The 22,453-nt window shown below is 47.0% G+C and overlaps 1 protein-coding gene across 1 annotated transcript in view; it reads right to left on the reverse strand.

Annotated features, from left to right (window-relative positions):
* Positions 1-609: 609 nt before the first annotated feature.
* LOC147897998 (uncharacterized) overlaps positions 610-22,453 on the reverse strand; it is a 267,115-nt gene continuing 245,271 nt past the window's right edge. Inside the window, exon 13 of the mRNA XM_087380165.1 lies at positions 610-690. Within this exon, the coding sequence (XP_087236291.1) occupies positions 610-690 (81 nt within the window). The remainder of the gene's footprint in view (positions 691-22,453) is intronic.

Below are 22,453 nucleotides of genomic sequence, written 5' to 3' on the forward strand. Positions count from 1 at the left end.
GAAAGCCTTCCAAGCACCTACTATGGAAGCAGAACCCCTCTCCCATCTAGACCACTGCATATAATGTGACACTCCTAGTGATATGCCATGCACATCCAAAATAGATTAATTCCACATGACTGGCTGCCTGTCTATTTCTTTGTGAGAGTTCTTTTAAGTATGCAAGAAACCAAAAATCAAGATTTACCCCCATCAGATGATACAATAGAGATAGATTCATTCAAACGATCTTCCCCTGGATGCATCGACCTATGTATGTTGATAACCGTAGAGATAGACTATAATGCCACTAGATTGCGTGGAGGAGGAGGTGTGGCTTCTCTCTGTATGTTGGGCATGTCCGTGAACTACTGTTATGGACCTGTGGATCTTTGTCTATGGAAAATTTTTGGGCAAGCTCGTGGGCATTGAACCTTTCTTGTAAAAAGAGAGCCTTCACAATGCCTTTATTCTTAATAAGATGAAAATATGAATATAATCCCTATATGCAACTAAGTTAGATAAGTTGATGGATCTCTTTATTTGTTCATCAAAGGCATGGATGGACGTAAAATAGCTTGCAATCTCTAATATGAATTGAAAATGCAATGCTTATTTGAGCTTTCATAATCAGATATGCAAGGCCGTACCTGTCAAACTATTGACATAAATGTCAAAAGGTCCACCGTCACCTTCATACCCATCAATCATCTAGAAAGCATTAAAAATGTCTTTACTTTGCCAATAATTTCAAGTTTCTTTATTATCTTTGTATGCTCAATTCATATATAGTTTATGTATATTTATGCTCAATTCACGTATTTTAAAAATGAATACATCATCCTTGTAAGACCACATTATCTGACTGTAAGGCTATGTTGTTTGTAAAAGTGACCAAAGAAACCAGGAATATTGAAATTCGTCATATGATTTAAAACGAAAGAGAATTTTTTAACTCATAATGAATCGCAAGACAAAGTAGAGGGCAAAACTAAGCAAGAAACTCTGGCAGGTGATGTAGATATTACTACCTCATGGAAAATAACAAAGCACCATAATTTTCAAGAAATTAGAACTTCAATGGGTAAACTTTATGCTTCCAAAGAGGAATTAATTTTAACAAGAAATACCTCCTAGGTGATAGAGTAAGCTTGAGAAAGAAAGAAATAAAGAAAGAAGTTTATTAAAGTCTTCGGAAGATCGATGGATCTATGAGATTGTGAGAAACCTGATGCAAATAAGCTGAAAGTGTAGAGCTACTAAACGAGCATCAACACCCATGCTACATAGCCATGAAAACACCAATACATAGTCATACCTAACATCGATATAACCCATTGCATCACCACTATCATCATATGCGTCATCAAATTACAAAGCAAAATCCAGCCCAATATCATGGAGGACCCAGTGACCGGTGGGACAGAGGTAGTATAAAATCAGAGATAGAGTGCTATCGAGTATCTATGGGTGCTGATCGATGTGATCTCCTAGCAGAGGCTCTGCGACAAATTAGGGCTATGGTTGTAGGGCATTTATCTCACTGGTATGGACATGTAGGCTAGTCTAGATTTATTTCTGTTAATTAGACTTGCTCTTGTTATGTGACACTGTGGGTCCATATATATACCCACTGGTCACTAGATGTACTATCACTCATATTGTGTTCATTCCTTATCTTGAGTTCACATTGGTTCTCTCTCTCACGTTTGTTGTGTATGGTCATGCTGTAGTCCAGCTCTTTCCCTCACTTTGTGTTCCTACATATGGTATCAAAGTGAGGTTGCTACGAGTGTCCGCGAGCTGAGAGTTGCTGACATCGCACGAGTGAAGAAGATTCAACGTGCTTTCCTATTTGGTGCGAGGCTCAGCCTTTGTGGCACTTGATTCAGGTGGAGGAGAGAAGAAAACGTTTGCTTCTACTTGTCACATCAAGGAGATAATCAAGCAAACACAGAGGCGCACTAGGGACTTCACATGTAGATGGAGGTAGGAAGGAAATGACTTCCTTGTCACTCATACAGAAGTAAGAATAGCTATCAGCCAACAAGGGTTGCTTGCGCCAAACAGTCAGTGTGGTGGAGAAACAAAGTGAGGCGTCAAACAAATTGTGGCTCTTCGTGAGGCTTCTGTGGGGAGGAGAGCAACGTCACGTTAATTTTTATAGGTTTTAATTCTCTAAGGTTGAGCTTAGTTGTCGAGGAGGTCTGCACGAAAAGAAACCAGGTGAGGAATTGTACGACGGCGGCGGGGGTTCAATTCTTGCTGGTCGTGAGCCATAATCTTGCTGGTTGTCATCACCAATCGTGTCATCACCAACAGAAGAGACATACATTTCATGGCATATTGGCCTGTGTGGGTTGTGCATCAACCAACGGAAAGATCTTAGTAATTCTACATACATTTCATGGCATATTGTTGATTTGTGAATGAGTATGCATTATTCTTCCCGAGACAGATCAAATTTGCACACCAAAGGATATTGTCTATTGATTTTAATCCCGTAGCTGGGTGTAGGATTTTTTGTCTATGCAGGTGCTTGAATAATCATCTCATAAGAAAGTTCCTTTTATTTTTCAGAGTCAGATAAATTGGGAATTGGTCAAGCACATTCTTATTGGCAAAGGCATTTGGGAAATAGTGACAAGTGAAGAGACTCGTCCTCTTGACATACCTGCAACTCCTACATCATCTGCGTCTACTACTACAACTGTCACTTATCAAAGGAGCATAGAATCTTTGACAAGCGCAATGGATAAGCTATGTCAGTGATAGTGAATTCAGTCAAGAAATTGGTGCTGCAAAATCTGAAATCATGTATATTGGCAAAGGATGCTTGGGATAAACTTGCCAGTATGTACAATGTCAAGAATCAGGCCAGATTGTTGTCCTTGGAAACTCAACTCAAGGAGTAAAAAATGCAAGACAATCAGACCATTCTTGAGCATATCACCAAAGTGATTGATCTACATGATCAATTTTCAGCTATTGATGAGAGTATTGGGGATAAAAAATGATTTCAGTCACACAGAATAGTCTTGCCCCCTACAATCACACATTTGTTACCTCGCTGAATACTACATACGGAGAAAGCATGTAGTCCTGCTGATCAGAACCACATTTAACTGTGCGGCTGCAGATACTAAAGCTTCCTCATCTATTTATACCCAGTGTTCACTAGATGTACTATCACTCATATTGTGTTCATTCTTTATCATGAGTTCACGTTGGTTCTCACTCTCATGTTTATTGTGTATGCTCATGCTGCAGTCCAGCTCTCTCCCTCAAATTGTGTCCCTACATTTGGTATCACAGCGAGGTTGCTCTGTCGGTGTCGAGCTGAGACTTGCTGAGATCATGAGAGTGAAGAAGATCAGCGTGATTTCCTGTTTGGTGTGAGGCTCAGCCTCTGTAGCACCTGATTCGGGTTGAGGAGAGAAGAAAACGTTTGCTTCTGCTTGTCATGTCAAGGAGAGAATCAAGCAAACACAGGGACTTCACGTGCAAATGGAGGCAGGAAGGAAATTACTTCCTTGTAACTTGTGGAGAAGAAAGAATATCTATCAGCCAACGTGGGTTGCTTCCGCCAGACGGTCAGCGTGGGTGGAGAAAGGAAGCGAGGAGTCGAATAGATTGCGGCTCTTCGTGAGGCTTCTGTGGGGAGAGCAATGTCGCATTAATTTCTCTAAGGTTTAATTCTCTAAGGTTGAGCTTACTTGTTGAGGAAATCTGAAACCAGCCTTCAATAAATTAAAGGGCAGTAGAGCTAACAAATAACCAGCCAACATTGATATATCAACAATTCAGCAAATATACAACTAGCAGATTGGGAGCTAGAGTGCCCCTACACCGAGATAAAGACACAAATTGGCCCCAATTTCTTTAATTAAGTGAGAGGCCCTGAAAAACCAGGCTACATAAAGGATACGTTCTTTCTGTTAGAATATGAAGCCAAGTTGAGTCAATTTGGTGTATTCTAGTCGTTTGTGAGTTCAGCTCACTCCTGCATCAGTTCGTGCTTCTCCCTTAGCATTGGCAGACATTCCTCATCAGTTGGTCGCCAAAAACTTGTTTTGGAGCAGTCCAACGGCTGTTTTTTGACCTTTTGAGGTCCGATTTTGACGTTTTTTGACATTTTGGCACTACCCAAACATAAACGACCTTGTCCCGCACCATTTTGAGGGAAAAATTTTTGATTTTTTGTCCGTACATCCATACGTACCTCTGCAGGCAGATGCGCAACAGTGCCAGGAGTCCGTACAACTTGTCAAAAGGCGATTCCGAGCAGTTTTAGGCTACTTTTTGTCATTTTTTGCTCAGATTTGGACTCCCGTGACCTCCACCAGGCATTTAAGCTTCTCGAGCTTACCCACAAGTCATTTCGACTGTACCGACACTCCGGTACATTGACTTGAGGCTTCCGACAGCGGGGAATACTCTTTTCACACCTCGTCATCTCCTATAGTACATTTTCGCTTGATAGAGGTAAAGGGGTTTTTTCTCCTTCTCCCTCGGGTGCAGGGATTCTTCGCACTCCTATGTCAGTTTACAGGAACTCTTTTGCAGTACTGGCAGATTTGGCAGAGTTTGAGACAGAGTAGTTTGTACCCTCTACCTTGGGGGAGCCGGTTATTGGGATTCCATTGGACAGGGTCTCCCCCTCTGCTAGAGTGGGTTTTCTTTCACCAGTTGATTTCCCTCCACTTGACAGGAGGACACTTTCACACGAGAGGATTTTCTCAACCACCAGGTCGGGTAGGGCCTTTCACTTGGCCTCCTCCTCTCGTCGATGAGGATTGTTAGTTGGAACGTTCAAGGCCTTGGTGGTATACCTCATTGCCGTTGGAAGCAGCTGATTCGTAACCAACTCCATCCAGGTGTTTCAAGTGGCCCCATTGATATACTTATGCTCCAAGAGCATAAGCTAGATGGTAGAGATTGTGCCAAGTCAGGTAAGCTTCTTTCTGGCCATACTTTTTGGTCACCTGCCTTGGGGACCAAGGGAGGCATTTGCATTTCAATATCTTCTTCGATGCTCCCCTTGGTCATTGGACAAGGAGTCATAGTCCCCTCTAGCGCACAGTGGGTTATTTTGATGATTGGTGGACATAAGGTTGGCTTCCTTAACCTTTATGCACCCTACTTGAGAGGGGATCGTGTTCTCCTTTGGAAGGAGTTGCTCTCTTGGTTACATATTGCAGATTCTTGGATTATTGGGGGTGATTTCAACATGGTTGAGATGCCTTCAGACAAAATAGGGGGTAGGGAAGGTGGCATTCACTCCCTGGAGAGAGCAACATGGGATGCCTTCCTTTTTCAGTTCAGTGGCAGAGATGCTTGGCATGATGATAATTTTCCCACTCAGCCACAGTCTCTTCTATTTTCTTGGTTGAACAGGAGAGTAAGGATGCCTATCAATGCACGGATTGATAGATTTTATGTGGATGATTGGGCATTGGACAGAGGCGGGATAGTATGCATCAGCACTGGGGTGTCCACTTCAAATCATTTTTCGGTTGTTTTGGTGGTTTCAGAGCCTCGGGCGAGAGGCTGCTCTGCCAGTATCAGGACTCCAGATGCCTTCTACGCAGAGGAGGGCCTCACAGAGGCAGTGCTACGGATTTGGGTTTCTCACTTGCAGGGTGGGCAGTCATCCCCATCAGATGTGGCTGCAGCCCTCACTGACATTAGCAGCTTTTATCATTATGTTGCTAGTGTTAGGAGAGATGGAATTCGTAGGAGAGAGATTGCCATTCGACAATACCTGGCAGCTCTTCATCAAAGAGAAGAGTAGAAACAGCCTATAGATGCTTGGATTCAAGAGCGCCTTGCTGCGGCAAGGGCTCACCAACAGACACTTTTAGATCACAGAGAAGAGTATGCCTTTCACGCCGGAGAGTCTTTCTGAACGCGGATTGGAGGTAGAGTTAACAAGCAGTTCTTCTCTACTCTCGACCCTAGACATAGTAGAGAGAGTTTGTCGCAGCTTGTTGACTCAGACGGGATACTTCAGACACATCCAAATGCCGTCATGCAGATTGCTTCAGATTACTATGCCTCCCTTCTCACTGCAGATCCTAATTCACATGCCAGAGATAATGCTAGACAGGTTATTTGGCAGCATATTCCTATGTTGGTGGATAGACGTATGAGAGCCTCACTTGATGCACGCTTCACCAACATACAGTTCAAGATTGCTCTTACTACCCTTCATAAGGGTAGTTGCCCAGGGTCAGATGGGCTTACACCTTCTTTTTTAATTATTTTTTGGGATCAGATTGGCGATTACATTACCTCAGCCCTGCAATGCGTTTGGGACTTGGGTGAGATGCCGGACTCACTCTTGGAGGGTCTCATTCATCTTATCCCAAGAGGAGGTTGCAGAAATTTAGTGTCTCAGTGGAGACCGATCACCTTACTGGGCACTTTGTGTAAGATCTTGACAAAAGCCATCAGCCTGCGATTGCAGCCCATCCTGCCAAATCTTATACATGACACACAGACATGCTTTGTCCATGGCAGAAGCATTCTTGATAACATATTCTCATTTTGGGAGGCTTATGAGTGGGCTATGCATGAGGACCATAGACTGGCAATTCTACTCTTGGATTTCAAAAAAGCATATGACGGGGTAGATTGGGGTTTTTTAGAGGGAACCCTTCTTCACTTTCGATTTTCAGATTTGTGATTAGAGGGGTTTCTACTCTTTACACGTAAGCCCATAGCCAGGTACTCATTGGTGGAGTCAGGGGAGACAGGTTTCAGATATCCAGATCAGTCCGACAGGGATGCCCTCTAGCTCCCTTTCTATTCTTATTTGTGGCTGAAGCTATGAGCCTATATATTAGAGCTCAAGCTGATATTTTTGGTCTGAAACTTCCGTTGAGACAGGAAGATGAGTTGCTGGACAGTGAGCTAGCAGATGACAGCTATTTTTTTGGATGCCACTCCACAGACACTCACCTCTTTCAGGACACAGCCTTGGATTTATTTTGAATTGCAGCAGGGGCTCACATTAACTGGAACAAATCCAATGGTTTCTGGATTAGTGATGAGGACACTCCAGATTGGGGTGCTGATATTGGCTTTACTTGGATTCAAAGGGATGTCTCCGTCAAGTATCTTGGATGCCAGGTTGGGGGTGGTGGGCATTTCTCCAGCACAGCAATTCGCTCCCGTGTTGGACAACATCAGGAGAAAACTCCTATTTTGGAGTTCGGCCAGACTTGACCTTGCATCCAGAGTGGTGGTTGTAAACCAGATACTGTTTGCTATAGCTTGGTTTGTTTGCTCTTGTTGGTGCCAATCTACAAGCAGTATCACTCAGCTCAAGAGACCTATCAGGAATGACGGCACTTCAGATGTGATAGCCAAGGTGGCTTGGGAGTCTCTCATTCTACCCTTCGAGGAAGGGGGCCTCAATATTATTGATCCAGACTTGTAGTGTAGAGCCCTGCTCTGCAAGATGGTGGTCAGAGGTTTGATGCCTAGTTAGGAGCCTTGGAAGGATTTTTTATTGCGCAGTATACAGACATGCATACCTTCTCAAGGAGGAGATTGGATGGACAGCCCTAGATGGATCTTTACGTCAGCCCGTCTCAGATCTCCTACTTCCCCTCTCATGGCTGCCATTCTAAAAGCTTGGGACAGCTTCAGAAGTACTCTTCGGAGAGTTCCACCCTCCTCTCGTGAAGAAATTGACAGGCAGCTTGTCATGTGGAATAATTGCATACTAGATGAGCATGGCAGATCGCTGGGCATGTCACATTATATGCAGTGGTCTAGATGGGACCTGCATCCACGGTGGGTGCTTGGAAAGCCTTCAGGATGCTTCTAGAGGATCAGAGAGCTCGTTCAGTTAGTCACCTCAGAGGAAGTACAGCCAGGATGCAGCCATACCAGTGGAGTGGATGGATACATATCATTTGCCTATTTCTGAGTCCCCCTGGTTGGGGGCTTTTTCGAGGACAGGTATCCCTCTGTAGGTTATAGCCTTGCGGGAGGCACATGAGGATACCCTTGTCTTTCAGGTTCATGCAGGAGGCAGACTCCACAGATCTTCAGAGGACATTGTTTTGGAGGCTCCTTTTCAGCCTATCAGGATTGCAGGATACATGGAGATGGGAAGAGACTCACAGTGGTATCTTGATCCAGACCCCGTTCTCCTGGCTATTGGATGTCGGAGGATTTGGTTGTATGGAGGTTCCCCTATTAGATCCTTGTAGTGGGATCCAGGGGAATGGGAGTGGATAGTTGCAAGGCATCGAGAGAAGAGCATCCCCTTCTTTCGTTACATGGTCAAAAATGCTAGGAGATTCCAGCTCAGTTGTAGAGGCTGGAGGCCCTCTAGAGCTCCTCATTGGAATACTTTTCAGATTTCTGCAGAGATGCAGAAAAACTTTTGGAGGAGACTTTGGAAATCCCTCAGGAATAGGAAAGTCACGTTATTCATCTGGCTTACTATTCATGGAGGGATTGCAGTGAACCTGTGGAGATCCATAGGTTCAGGGCTGACCCTACTTGTCCTCGACGCCACTCAGCAGTTGAGTCAGTGCAGCACTGCCTTTTGGAGTGCACTCAAGCGAGGATGGTTTGGAAGGGTGTTGCTAGGATACTTTGCACTTTTCATAGAGCACCCTTCTTCATGACCTGGGGATCAATTGCCTGGTTGTCACTCACTGGTCCACAGGCTTTCTTCGAGGGACATGACACGGACATAGCTTTTTTTGTTCGACGATATCTTGTGGAGTCGATGTTCCATTTACTCCATTCAGAGCTCCCCATGCTTCTGGAGACACATCTTGGGAGATTCTGGCTAGTCTGACAGCATGGCATATTTGGAGAGCCACATGTACAGAGGCTTTGGAGGACTCCTAGGTTCACCCTTCTCAGACTATGGCCAGTATCTGGGTAGATACTATACACACTTTGATGGCCATTTGGGCGAACATACACGGAACCTCTAGGACTGCTACTGCTAGGAGGGTTGTTGGATTCATCATGTGTGATAGTCTATGGGAAAATAAGCATTAAATGCTTGCTTGAAGGTTATGTGCAAAGTGTGGTACCCAAGGTTGGAATGTGTGTAGAGACCTTGGTCTAAGTTCTTGTGAAGGATTGAGAGTGGTAAAAAGGCATATGATTACATGGAGAATCTAGAGAAGCATGTGGAAAAAGGTGGCGACGTGATTGTTCTCTGCATGCTTCCAGCTTCTGTGGCCGCAAGGACAAGAGACATGAATTCCGTAACGCGAAGGCCCCCAATCCAATGCTATACTTACCAAGGTCCGCACAGGGCAAGTGAATGCTCGTATAAGGGCTCAACGAACCCTCCTGTGTCATGCTTTAAATGCCAAGGGCCGCGTTTTCTAAAGGATTGCCCCTATAGGGATCTTACCCCGGCGGTTCAGCCCACAACACGCCCTATGCCCTTGTGTGCTGGTTGTGGAGTGGAGCATATATTCAAGGATTGCTCCTTGAGGAGACCAGCAACTCCGGCCACGCCACCCAAGAGTACTAGCATCAATTTGCTGAGTATTGAACAGGATCAAGTAGCGGCGGTAATACCCTTGAAGGTCATCATGAGGATGCAGCAGGCCAGAGCCATAGGCAGGGAAATGAAGAAGCAGGCAAGGAAGGACAAAGCGCCAGTGCCACAAAACCCCGAGGCGTCCCAACCCTCACAGACTAGAAGGTCACCCGGGTGGGCAAAGGAATGAACCAAATGCTCATCCAAGATGGTTCAGATGAGGAGACAGCCACGCTTGCCACCTCCTCTATCTCTGAGCCCTCTCCGAGGATGACCCGAGTGTGCCTCCATACCCAGAGCGGCTAACATCTGTTTGTGTTGGAAGCATCTCCTCTTGGTCTAGCTTTTGTTGCCTCTCTGCCTGGGGGAGCTCTGTGCATTGCAGTGCCTCCTCATTTTTGCGTTCCTCACACATAAACAAGAGCAGTTTTTCAAATATGTGATTCCTCTTTCTTCTAGCGGGTTTTCTACTTCTTTTTCCTCCAGACGTTGTTTTGTCTGCTAGTCCAGCTGTCTTCTACTTTCTTCTAGCTGGGATGAATGGTCTTTGAGTTGCCCACCTCCGTATAAGCGAACATATCTAGACCCAGCCTTGGAAAAACAACACTACACTCTGATGGCCATTTGGGCGACCATGCAGGGATCATCTCGAGCAGCCTCCTTCAGGAGAGTTACCTTTCTCAGAGATTGGAGAGACTCTCCCTTCTTTGCTGAGACTTCTACAGGGTTGAGATGGCATTTTCAGCCTCATCCTTGGTTTCTTTCTACCTCATTCCTCTGAGGTGTTTTTTATTACATGCTTAGCATGGTGTATTTCCACACAGAGCTTGCTCTAGCGGGTTTCTTTCTTACTTAATAGAAGTCTCTTTTTTGAAAAAAAAAAGAAAAACAACACTTAATAGATGCTCATAATTTGGTATGGAATGCTAGGAGAAATTTGAGCATAGGCTCAAGGCTAGTAGAGGGTCGGATACTATCCACTTGGACCACCTGACCACTCATAGAGGGGAAAAGGCACTTAGGGTGCCAGAGAGGGTGGAAGAAGAGGAACGATCCAGCTCCGGTAATTCAAAGGCTCCAGACTTGATGCAACGAATGTTCCAAGAGGACCCAATACTATAGAATCTACAAGAGGAAGGAGACATCTACGGTCTCGAGGATTTGCTACTATCAGTAGGTAGGGAGACCTCCTAGGAACCATGCGATAGGGCCGGGTAAGCAGCCTTCCTCTCCACAGAGGTTAAGATGCCAATCGCATCCTTGTTAAGAGGAAATCCTACCCTTTGGCAAGACCTACCAGCCCCGAAGTCTGCGACCAAACCTAGGAGGAAATCCAGAATCTACCCGAGGTCCCCATCAATAAGTTAGGCCAATACTTCGAAGGTGATGATACTAATGCATCTATCTCCATAACTTACCAGAACCAAAGATTGACCCATCCTAGATGGGGGAGCGGGTCTAAGTGTCTGCACCAAGGAATGCTTGGAGAGGTGGTGTTACAATAGAAACACCCCTGACCACATGTCGACAGGTGTTGACAACATGACAACATGCGTTGTCAGCAAGCGTTGACCACATGTCGACAGGCATTGACCACATGTTGACCATGTGTCAACACAGGTCAGCCACACAACATGAGGGGTTGACCACACGGGTTCATCTAGGAGTACTATCCGAGGTGACCATGTGTCGACACATGTTAACCACAGGTCGACACATGTCAACCACAGGTCGTCACATGTCAACCACAGGTCAACCAGGAGTACCATGCCCAAGGCGATCTCATCAAGAGATGGAGAGTGAGCTTAGCACATGGAGCAGTCAGGAGTATTTACAGCCACACAGTGGTTCAGTGGTTGAGTGGTGCAGTGATCCAACTCACCTGCACATGGAGAATTTACACCATCCTGACTAGAAGAGGCTGGCAAGTCAGGGAGTCAAGAAGTCTCTGTAGCCATCAAGAGAGCCAACAACGCAATGGCTATCCTCAGCGGCTATCCACAACGGCTATCCTCAACAGCTATCCTCAACGGCTATCCGCAACGGCTATCCTTAGCGGCCCAACGGCTATCCTCAAAAGCTAAGGAGATAGGAGGATGACCAATGAGAAGAAAGGGGGAGATTCTTAGCGAAGAAGGGACCCTCCAAGGCGGGGGATGAGGATGAAGATGAAGGTGGAGAGGGGATGGTACATTCAGCATTGAGCATTCGGCATTCGGCATTGGAGGGGGAGAAAGGAGAGTGTGAGGAGAGATAGAGGTTGGAGCTACGAGCTCGCCAAGGAGAGAGTGTGGAGAGGCTTGTGTGTACCCCTCTGTCTACTATGGGGATAGACCTGTGTGTTCTTGTGACTTGCGACTTGTGACCTGTAGATGCTAGCCCAGTGATATGTACTTTGGCCATCTTGGTCACTCTCTCATTTTTCTTGTTCTTTCCGATATGGGGATTGTTCACTAGTGTACGACAAGGTTTTCTTCTTCTGCTTATGTTGTGGAGTTCTCATGTGATTGTCATTTAGCATAGTGCACTCGTACGTCCTTGTTCACTGCAGTACAGCATACGACACTCGCACACCATTGCACGGTGCACTCTGTGCGATCCATTGTGTTAGAGCATTGCAACACTCATACTTCTCACTTCAGCGGCCTTTGGCCTCTGGTAACACCTCCGGAAGAACAGGAACCCTCCCCTTAGATAGATTATGGTGATCACGGTGGGACACTGCTAGTGTTGAGTAGCAAGAGGGAAGTGGAGTTCTAGGGTCCTAGAGGAGAGAGTTCTTATGCCGAGTAGTTCTGATACCCTTGAAGGAGCGAGTGAGAGAACTAGGAGGTACTTAAGGAGAGTGGAGAGGAGACTTCCGGCCGACCAAACTAGATACAAAAGGCATTACGTGAGACGGAAGTTCGCAAAGTCCTCAGGAAGAGCACGAAGTGAACCTATTGGAGCTATAGCCAGAGCAAGAAACTTATTTTTTTTTCCCAAGAAAATTACTTCGTTAAGTATGAATAAAAACCGCAGAGCAAGCTCAAGTGCGGGACTACATCATGTCAAGCATGACAAAAAAACAGCTCAGAATGAGCAAACAAAAATCCCAAGTGGCAGCTGAAAATGCCACCTCATCCCTGAAGGAGAGTCAGAGAAGAAAGGACAATCCTTCCAGACTCTAAGAATCCTAACACACTAGAAACAAGGCATTCTCAACGGAAAAAACTCATGCTTTCATGCACATATGGCTCAGGACAACCATGAAGAGCACATGCCAACCTGTCATCAACACAACACACACTGAATACCATGCTTTGGATTGTTTGGTGCACCTACACTGCACTTCATAATTTCCCAAAAGTCCCCGTAGAAGTATCTACCATCTCAAGAAAATATATGCATCAGTGTAGAGTCTTTTATGAGAGTGTCCATAACTCAAAGCCACCACCAACTAGCTATGTACATAGCTATGCACCTACCCATCAGCATGCAACGAGTGAAAAACATATTTACTTTTTAATCCACACAAAAGAAAAGATAGGTATGATCAGCCCCTGGAGGGAGAGGTGCTACGGTAAAGTCAGTGATGCGAGATATGAAAGCAGGGGATCCCATGATGTAGTCAATGACACTGGAGCCTCCTCCATGTGAAAAGCACATGAAACCACCTGAGCCTGGCCATCTGTCAAGACCATTATAAATAATGAGATCATGCATCCTGCCAAGGTCTTATAGCACCCGTCCATAAGATGTGAACGGTCCTCGTCTGTCAGCTGAAACCCATAGCATACCTGCCTCCTCAAGGTCAGTAGAGTGGAATCATCCTTGAAGTCGAGGAGGGGTGCCTGACAAGCATTTGTCCTCATGTTGAAGTCCCCAACTAGGAGGACTTCTCCGCAGCGGCTAGCGAAGTCAACAATGGAAATCAGTATACCAGGGTCGTGCAGGCGAGCTGCTGCTCCTCCCCGTGAGCTATTGCCCCCCCCTCTCCCTCTCCCTCTCCCTCGCTGTCCCCCCTCTCCCCCCTTCGCTGACCCTCCTCTCCCTCCCCTCTCGCCAGCCCCTCTCCCTCCTCCCTCACCCTCCCTCTCCCCTTCCTCCTCCCCGCCCTCCCTCTCCCCCCCCCCGCTGCCCCCTACCTCTCCCTCCCTGCTGCCCCTACCTCTCCCTCCTCGCCCTACCTCTCCCCCACCCGTCAGCCCCCCCGCCCCCCTTCTCCTCCCCCGTCCCCTCCCCTATCATCCCTCTCCCCCCCCCCCCCTGCCCCCTTCTCCTCCGCCCTCCCTCTCCCCCGCCAACCCCCCCGCCCCCTTCTCCTCCCTCGCCCCCCTCCCTCGCCCTCCCTCTCCCCCCCCCGCTGCTCTCCCCCTCCCCCATCCTTTCCTCTCCCCCGCCCTCCCTTTCCCTCCCTCCTAACCCGCCCTCCTTTCCTCTCCCCCTCCCCCTCCTTCCTCTCCCCCGCCCTCCCTTTCCCTCCCTCCTATCCCCCCCCAAGGAGACCAAAAAAAAAAAAAACCTCCTCCCTCTCCCTCCCCGCCCCCTTCCTTCCTAACTCAGCTCCCCACGCCTCCCCCTCAGCCTACCTCCGTCTCCCCCTTCAGTCTATCCTCTCCTTCCCTTCCCCTCTCTCCTACCCTCTCTTTCTCCTTCTTCCTACGCCTGCGTTCAGGGCATCCTGGGCAGTAGTTTCATGGACGGAGCTTCTTCAGTGTTGGAATCAGCCTTTTCACATCGATTGGCGAATGGATCCCCATTCAACCAATCTCTGTCCACTTCCACCGGCCGCGAGAACCGTCATTTCTTCAGAAGACAAGTTGCAGCAGCTCAAGTTGCAGTTTCTTCAATGGCCAATCTCTGTCCTGGGCTCCACATCACTTTTCGCCCACATCTTTGGGTCACACCCTTCTAGATCACAGGCTAGAGACTGGATGCTGGCGGCGTTACCAGGAGACCTCGCCCCACACCTCAGGGATATTTGACTTTTGGGACGTGGATTCTTCCAAGTGGTTTTCGACTCCCACGAGTCCATAGCCCTTGTTCTCAAAGCTAATCCCCTAGCTTTGGGTTCGAGGAGAATCTTTCTTTTACCCTACACCTTGGGCTTCGATCCGCGGTCGAGGAGGACAGACAGGTCACATCACTGTTCATTAGATTTCCTGGTCTTCCTTAGGTCTACCATCGACTACTTGCCACTATCGGAGCCACATTCGGAGTGGTCACTGAGATCCCCTCCCTTCTTGGCATGCCTTCTTCCTCGGCAGAGGCAGTCAGTGCAGATGGGGTGCCTCGTGTTAGGGTCATTGTCTATGACCCTAACATCTCAGATGACCACATTATGCTTCAGCGTCCAGACGGCTCTCTCTTTCAACAGAGAGTCGAGATTTCAGGTAGATAGGACCAGTGCGCAGAATTTGCAGGACCCTTGGGCACTTTGCTAGAGACTGCCCAAGAAAGAGAAAAAGACCCAAGAGGTCTTCTGGTGTGGCTCCTTCACATACTACCACGATTGCACCTTCCCAGCACCATGTACCACGCACTCCAGGATCACCAAGAGCAACAGGGCGCCCTGCTTCGCACACCCCAGGACCACCAGGGGAAGCAGGGCACCCAATGCTCGTAGCACACCTAGTACCACGATGGACAGCTATCAGAGCAGCTCCCTTACCTCAAGAGGAGACTTTTGATCCTGTTCAAACAGACGCCTTCCAGACTCCAGAGGTGGATGTTGCTGCAGCCCCAAACACTACAGTTTCACATCAGGAGGGGCCTTTAGATCCACTAGCCCCAGTCACTTTGGTTTCTGACCCCTTGGTTTCTGACCACGAGGGGGCTACAGGTAATTCTTCCCCGCAGACTGTTCTTGCCACAGTCAGGACAACCGAGAAAGTGCACGCCCAGATGAGGGCTCCTGATTCCTCTTCACCCCAGCCACAGGCCTCCTCAACCCCTAGCTCCAATTCTGTTGATAGAGGCCTGGTAGGTCCTTCTCCTCCATCTTCCACGAGTGCAGGTCTTCTTCGCACTCCTCGGCCAGACTTGCTTATCAGGAATTCTTTTTCGGCATTGGCAGATTCAGCGAATTTCATGGATGATGAGGAGTTTGTGCCCTCCACCTTAGGGGTCCCAATCATTGGGATTACTTATGACAGGGCCTCCCTTTCAGCAGGTGTGGGGATCCTTTCACCTGTTGAGTCTCCTGCCCTCAGCAGGAGTGTTTTGGCCTAGGGGAAGCTGGTCTCCTCTACTAGGTTGGGTAAGCCTTTCCATCCAGCATCCTCCTGTCGATGAGGATAGTCAGCTAGAACATACAGGGCCTAGAAAGCCATCAGTCTGCGCCTACAGGTTTTTCTTCCAGATTTGATTCATGACACGCAGACAGGGTTTGTGCATGGTAGAAGTATTTTTGATAATATTTTCTCATTTTGGGAGGCCTCAGAATGGGCCATGCAGAGCTGCCAGAGATGGGCCATTCTACTCTTGGACTTTGAGAAAGGTTACGACAGAGTAGACTGGAATTTTTTAGAGGGTAATCTATCTCACTTTGGTTTCTCAGATGCATGGATTAGAGGAGTATCCTCTCTCTACAGATCAGCCCATATCCAGTTGCTCATTGGGGGGGGTAAGAGGGGACAGGTTTTAGATTTCCAGATCCGTCCGCCAGGGATGTCCTCTTGCCCCGTTTCTTTTTCTGTTTGTGGCGGAAGCTATGAGTATCTACATTAGATCTCAAGCTGATATTTGTGGGCTGAGGCTTCCTATCCGCCGGGAAGAAGAGCTCTTGGATATTGAGTTGGCAGATGACACGGCTGTTTTTTTGGATGCCTCCCCAGGACACTGACTTCCTTCCGGACAGCCTTGGATTTGTTTTGCACGGCTGTAGGTGCACACATTAATTGGCATAAATCCAGTGGTTTTTGGATTTGCGAGGATGACACCCCGGATTGGGGTAATGATATTGGTTTCACTTGGGTACAGAGGGGGCATCTCCGTCAGATATTTGGGCTGCCAGGTTGGGGTGGGTATCTCTCCTTCACAACAGTTTGTTCCGGTGTTGGAAAGCATCAGAAGAAAGCTCCTTTTCTGGAGCTCAGCCAAACTTGACTTGGCCTCCAGGGTAGTGGTGGTTAACCAGGTTCTTCTAGCCACAGCATGGTTTGTATGCTCTTCTTGGTGCCACTCTAGGGATTGTATCACTCAGCTTAAGAGGCCTGTGCGAAACTTTTTATGGAGTGGTCTAGATGGCACAACTGATGTTACAGCCAGGGTAGCTTGGGAGACCTTGATTCTTCCTACAAGAGAAGGGGGTTTGAATATCATCGACCCAGATCTACAGTGTAGAGCTTTACTCTGCAAGTTCGTTGTGAGAGGGCTTATGCCAGGGCAAGAGCCTTGGAAGGATTTTTTTATCAGATGCATACAGTCTCGCACGCCCACTTCAGGAGAGGATTGGACACACAGTACTAGATGGGTTTTCCCCATAGCCCACCTCAGGTCTCCCTCTTCCCCTCTTATGGTTGCTATCCTGAAAGCATGGGCCAGCTTCAGGAGTACTCCTCGCAGGATTCCTCCATCCACCCGTGAAGAGATTGAAAGGCAGCCTATCATGTGGAATGAGAGGATTTTGGATGAGCTTGGTAGACCACTTGGAGCTTCTCCTTACATGCAGTGGCCAAGATGGGAGAGGGGTCCTGCATCTACAGTGGGAGCATGGAAAGCCTTCAGGAAGCTTCCTGCAGACCAACAAGCCCAGATGGTTCTTAATCTCAGAGGGAGTGCAGGGAGAGTCCAACAGATTGATGCAGCCTTGCCCTTGGATTGGGTGGACACAGATGACATGCCTATTACTTGCTCCACCTGGATGGGGGCATTTTCCAGATTGGGAGTTCCTTTACAGGTGATTGCTTTTCTTGACACACATGAGGATGCCTTAGTTTTTGATGTTTCTTCAGGGGGTAGGCTGTCCAGATCCACAGACGATATCTTGTTGGAGGTACCGTTTCAGCCAGTCAGGATAGTGGGCTTCATGGAGCATGGCTCTCTTTTATAGTGGTACTTGGATCCTGACCCGCTTCTCCTCGCCCTGGGCTCATGGAGGCTGTGGCTCTATGGAGGTGTCCCAATTAAGTTTTTGCAGTGGGACCCTGGGGAATGGGAATGGATAGATGAAGGGCACTGAGGGAAGAGCATCCCCTTCTTTCGTTACACGGTCAGTAATGCCAGGAAATTCCAGCTCAGCTGTAGGTGTTGGAGGCCCACCAGATCTCATCATTGGGAGAACTTTCAGATTCCTGTTGACTTGCAGAAATTTTTTTGGCAGAGACTCTGGAAATCCCACCGGAATAGAAAAATCACTCTCTTCTTTTGGCTTTCTATTCATGGTGGGATAGCAGTAATCAATTGGAGATCCAGGTTCGGAGCTGACCCTTCTTGCCCTCGCTGACTTTCTGCTTTGGAGACAATACAGCACTACCTTTGGGATTGCAGTGCAGACAGGCGAGAATCATATGGAAGGGGATTGCAAGACTTTTCAGCACTTTTGTTTGCCTACCTTTCTATATGACCTGGGGATCAGTGGCTTGGCTTACTCTTTCAGGGCCCCATGTATGTTTTGAGAGACTTGCTTCCTCTTGGGCTCTTCACATCCGACGACACCTTGTGGAGTCGTGCTCTCTAGAGGATGATCCGGCCACTCTTTTCAAGGCTGCTCACTCTCCTCGGTTGACTCTCCATGGGAGATCATAGCTAGCATTGCAGCATGGCACATTTGGAGAGCCAGATGCAGAGGCTTTGGAGGGTTCTCAGGTTCACCCTTCTGAGATCTTGGCCAGTACTTGGACAGATACGATACACACTCTGATGGCTATTTGGGCGACCATGCAAGGATCATCTCGAGCAGCCTCCTCCAGGAGAGTTACTTTTCTCAGATATTGGAGAGACTCTCCCTTCTTTGCTAAGACTTCTATAGGGTTGAGATGGCATTTTCAGCCTCAGCCTTGGTTTCTTTCTACCTCATTCCTCTGAGGTGTTTTTTATTACATACTTAGCATGGTGTATTTCCGCACAGAGCTTGCTCTAGCGGGTTTCTTTCTTACTTAATAGAAGTCTCTTTTTTGGGAAAAAAAAAGTCAACAATGGACTGATATAGAGCAGCAAATGGAGATGTCTCATCCTCACCTCTAATATCTATGGCAAAGTGGGAGGTCTCAGGGAGAAAGTAGCAAACTACAATAAACACATCCTGGCTGTCCATGTGCCGAATCCAGATCCAAAGAAACCTAGAATGTGCATCACTTTGCTCTACTAAGATGGCCCCCAAAAGTGTGGATTTGTAAAGGACTGCGACTCCTCCTGTATCCCTGGTCTCTCTCTGTAGGCCGACTCCCACGTATACCTACTGGTAGTGGACGCTCTGGACTCTGATGTGTCTCTGTATAAAAGACTATGTCGTGACCTGTAGTATAGGATTCCGAGAAGTTCTCTGGTTCTGACCATAAAGTACCATTACAGTTCTAGATGGTGCAGGATAGGGTCTCAAATATCTGAGTCTCAAAGACCCTACCTCCCTATGTGGGAGGGGAGGTCGGGGGGGCCTGTAAGGAGTCATCCATCTCATACTACTGCCCACTTCCCCTCCTTGCGGGCTTGAACCCGTTGCTGCAACAGGAAGTGTCTCTCCTCAACCTGTAGTGGAGTGAGGTCATCATCCATGGAGATCGCTAGTTGGTCTCGTAAGACTGACCTACAATGTAAAGCCGAAGTGGGGTGAGAAGAGAGTTTGATTATATGTCGATGTATGTTCGGAGTGGGGTGAGAAGAGCATTACATTGCTATGGAACCCCTACAATGCAACCCACTCAATATGATTTCAAACACAGAGTGCTAAACCTCGTTAACACTAGAAATCCTATGGGTTCAAAGACTTAATCAAGTTTGTTGATCAAAGACATTTGGGCAGACCGTGAAGCCTAGACAGAGTGAGAGGTTGCACTGGTGGAATCGCAACATGAAGAATATCACAGTACGAGGATGATAGTCGCAGAGTCACATTGAAACCAAAAGAAAGTGGTCCTGATTCAGTTCGGAGAGTTGGATTGCCCCAATCTAGAGATTTGAAAAGAGGCTGGTTCCGACATTTCTAAACATTGGCAGAACAGGTATGGTTTCGGAGTTTTGTCAAAAATCTAATAACTGAAAGTAAACGTGGGAATGGAAATGCAAATGCAAGAGAATGAATGTCTGAGATTCGTAAGGGAGAAGACTCTATATCTCAAAGAACACATTTGCAAGTTTGACTCCGAAGAGAGCGATTGCAGTATCAAAACAATAAAAATGGAACATTAAGCGTCTGTTGCAAACGTTGCTGCTGGAAAAGAAGAAAACCCATGTGAAGAATCTCAAAACGAGAAGCAAAAGAATCCAGATGAAAGATCTGAAGAACAAAGAGAAAATTTGAACAAAGAATCCAAATGTGGACACAGAGAAAACCCAGAAGAAAGATTCGGGGAAGATAAAAGACTTTTGGATAGAGAGTTCGAGCAAGACAAAGATGGACCAGCATTTCATACTCTACCTAACAATCTGAGGGATGGAAGTCCAAATCCAAAATCACAGTTGCCCCCATCTTCACCACCATCTAGACCACCATTGCCGGTACCTCCAATGGCACACCCATCGGTAGCAAGTTTGAATGCAAGTTCTCGGAATTCTGTGGTAAAGAAAAAGAAGACCCGGATAGCCATGTTGCTCAATTGAAACAAGATGACAAGCTAGTAGCTTTGACACCATAGACGGCATTTTCAGAAAGTTTTCGGAAGGAAAAAACTCCAAGTGATATCTAGAAGAAGTTAAGAGAGATGAAGTGGAAAAAGCTGTCTATAGAAGATTATGCCCATCAAATTTTAAATTTGCAAGATTGGCTCAAGCTGAAAGACTAACCACGGAGACCATGGCAGAATTATTTTGCAAAGGGCTGAAACAAGAAATCCACAGTATGGTGGGAGGCATACCCTTCTGGCAGGAGCAAAAAGATTCAATGCTTTAATAGAGTCGGCCAAACGGGCAGAAAGACACATTGTTACAAGAAAAAGAATGAAGAAGACGGTGGAGACGGATTCTAAAGACAATCCCGACATCAGTTCAGATGACACCGAAAGTGAATCGATGCACCGATTCTGATTCCAGTGAAGAAGAATCCATCACTGATTCGGGTAATGATGACAAGAAAAAGAAATAAAAGAAGAAGAAGAAGGCAACGAAGAGAAATCCAAGTCCAAGAATGCTTAGACATCAGGGGAGGTCGAGAAGTTGGTTGATCAGAGACTGCAAAGGTTGGCAATGACATATAATCGCCCACAATTTCATTGTGAAATTTACACAAAGAACCATCCAATTGAGGTATGTTGGTACAACCCGAATGCACACGTAAATCAGGGTCAAGCGCCACCGTAGACTTTGGCAACTAGAGCGAATTTGGTCGCTATTGGCAAAAATACAGCAAAGGCTACCCAACAGGAGTAGCAACAACAACAACACTAAGGAAATTGGGGACAACCAAGAAATTGGAACCAATAGAGGAATTGGAATCAGCAAAGAAACTGAAACCAAAATAGAAGCGGATGGGGTCCAAATGATAAGGAGTGTGGCTGTTGCATGAGAACAGATGGACACAGACCCATACCAAACTGCCCATTATGGACCAAACACCGGTTGAAGAGAGGCCTGACAATTATAAGATTTGGCAATAACCAGCAAAACCAATAGCCACCACAACCACCATCACAGGCCAATGTGGTGATCATATATGAGATAGCCGGCCCAACGCCACGGAGGTGGTCGCACCCACAAGAAATCAGCACCATGATCCATTCTCAAAACGAGAGACCCCTTCGATACTTTTCATGAGAACCGCCATTTTGTCCTCATCATCTGGTGGACATTTTGAGCTAGATAGTTGTTGCAAAAGTGATTGTAACTTGGCTAAATGATCACGGAACTCATCATTATCCTACATTTGCATTTTGTAAAATTGTGATTTCAAAAACACTTTGGATTTTGTACTTTTGTTACCGAAAAAGGCTCTCCAGGTGCTCCCAAATCTCCTTAGCAGTTTTCTTGAAGTCCACATGATGAACAAGTGAGTCGGCCAAGCATAGACCAATGATAGCAATGGCCTTACCATTTTGCTGCTTCCACATCTTGCGTTGTGGCTGATCAAGCGTGGCCTCATAGTCTTCCTCAACGACGTCCCAGACTCCTTCGTGCATAAGAAATTGCATCCTCGTTTGCCAGGTAGGAAATCCCTCCCCTTTGAACTTTTCCACAAGTAAGAGAAGTCATTGTAGGGCATAGCAGGCGACAGCTCCAAGGTGGAAAGAATGTGACATCAGGTGGAGCAGAATAGCGGGCAGTGAGAGCATGAGCACCTGGAGCAGCAAAGGGCTGAAATTTGAGGCGGAATCAGCAGCATACTAGAGTGAAAAAGGGCCAGAAGATCTGAGGCATAGGCAGTAGATTACGAGTAGCATTTACAGGCTCATTGAAGCGGCATCAGCAACTGGAACTGAGGCGGAATCATAGGCAGCAGCTGGCGGGAATTTCAAGGCTGCTAGCAAGGGCAGCGCGAGCATCAGAAGTAGTCATGAGCACCAGCCATACGTCGATGTAGATCAGTAGTAGGCAAATTTGCAGCAGCTCCAACAGCTCCGTGGAGAGGCTAAGGTAAAGGAAAAAAAAAGAAAGCTCTCCAAGAAGAAAGAGATGGGGAGAAAGGAGGGAATGGAGTCATGGAGGAGAGGATGGCTTCCATTTGCGGGCTTCCTCATCCTCTAGATTGAGCATGGAGAAGGGAAAGGTAGGAAAGGAGGCTCTGATACCACACGATGGAACTAGATAGGAGGCGCTAGGCTAGGCTAGATAGCAAACATAATGAAATGGAAATGGAAAGCAAATAAAATGCTT

This window comes from Dipteris shenzhenensis, chromosome 10 (genome assembly GCF_047967505.1).
Source record: "Dipteris shenzhenensis isolate YYH24624 ecotype China chromosome 10, Dip_SZ_1.0, whole genome shotgun sequence".
In the NCBI taxonomy this organism is placed as follows: Eukaryota; Viridiplantae; Streptophyta; class Polypodiopsida; order Gleicheniales; family Dipteridaceae; genus Dipteris; species Dipteris shenzhenensis.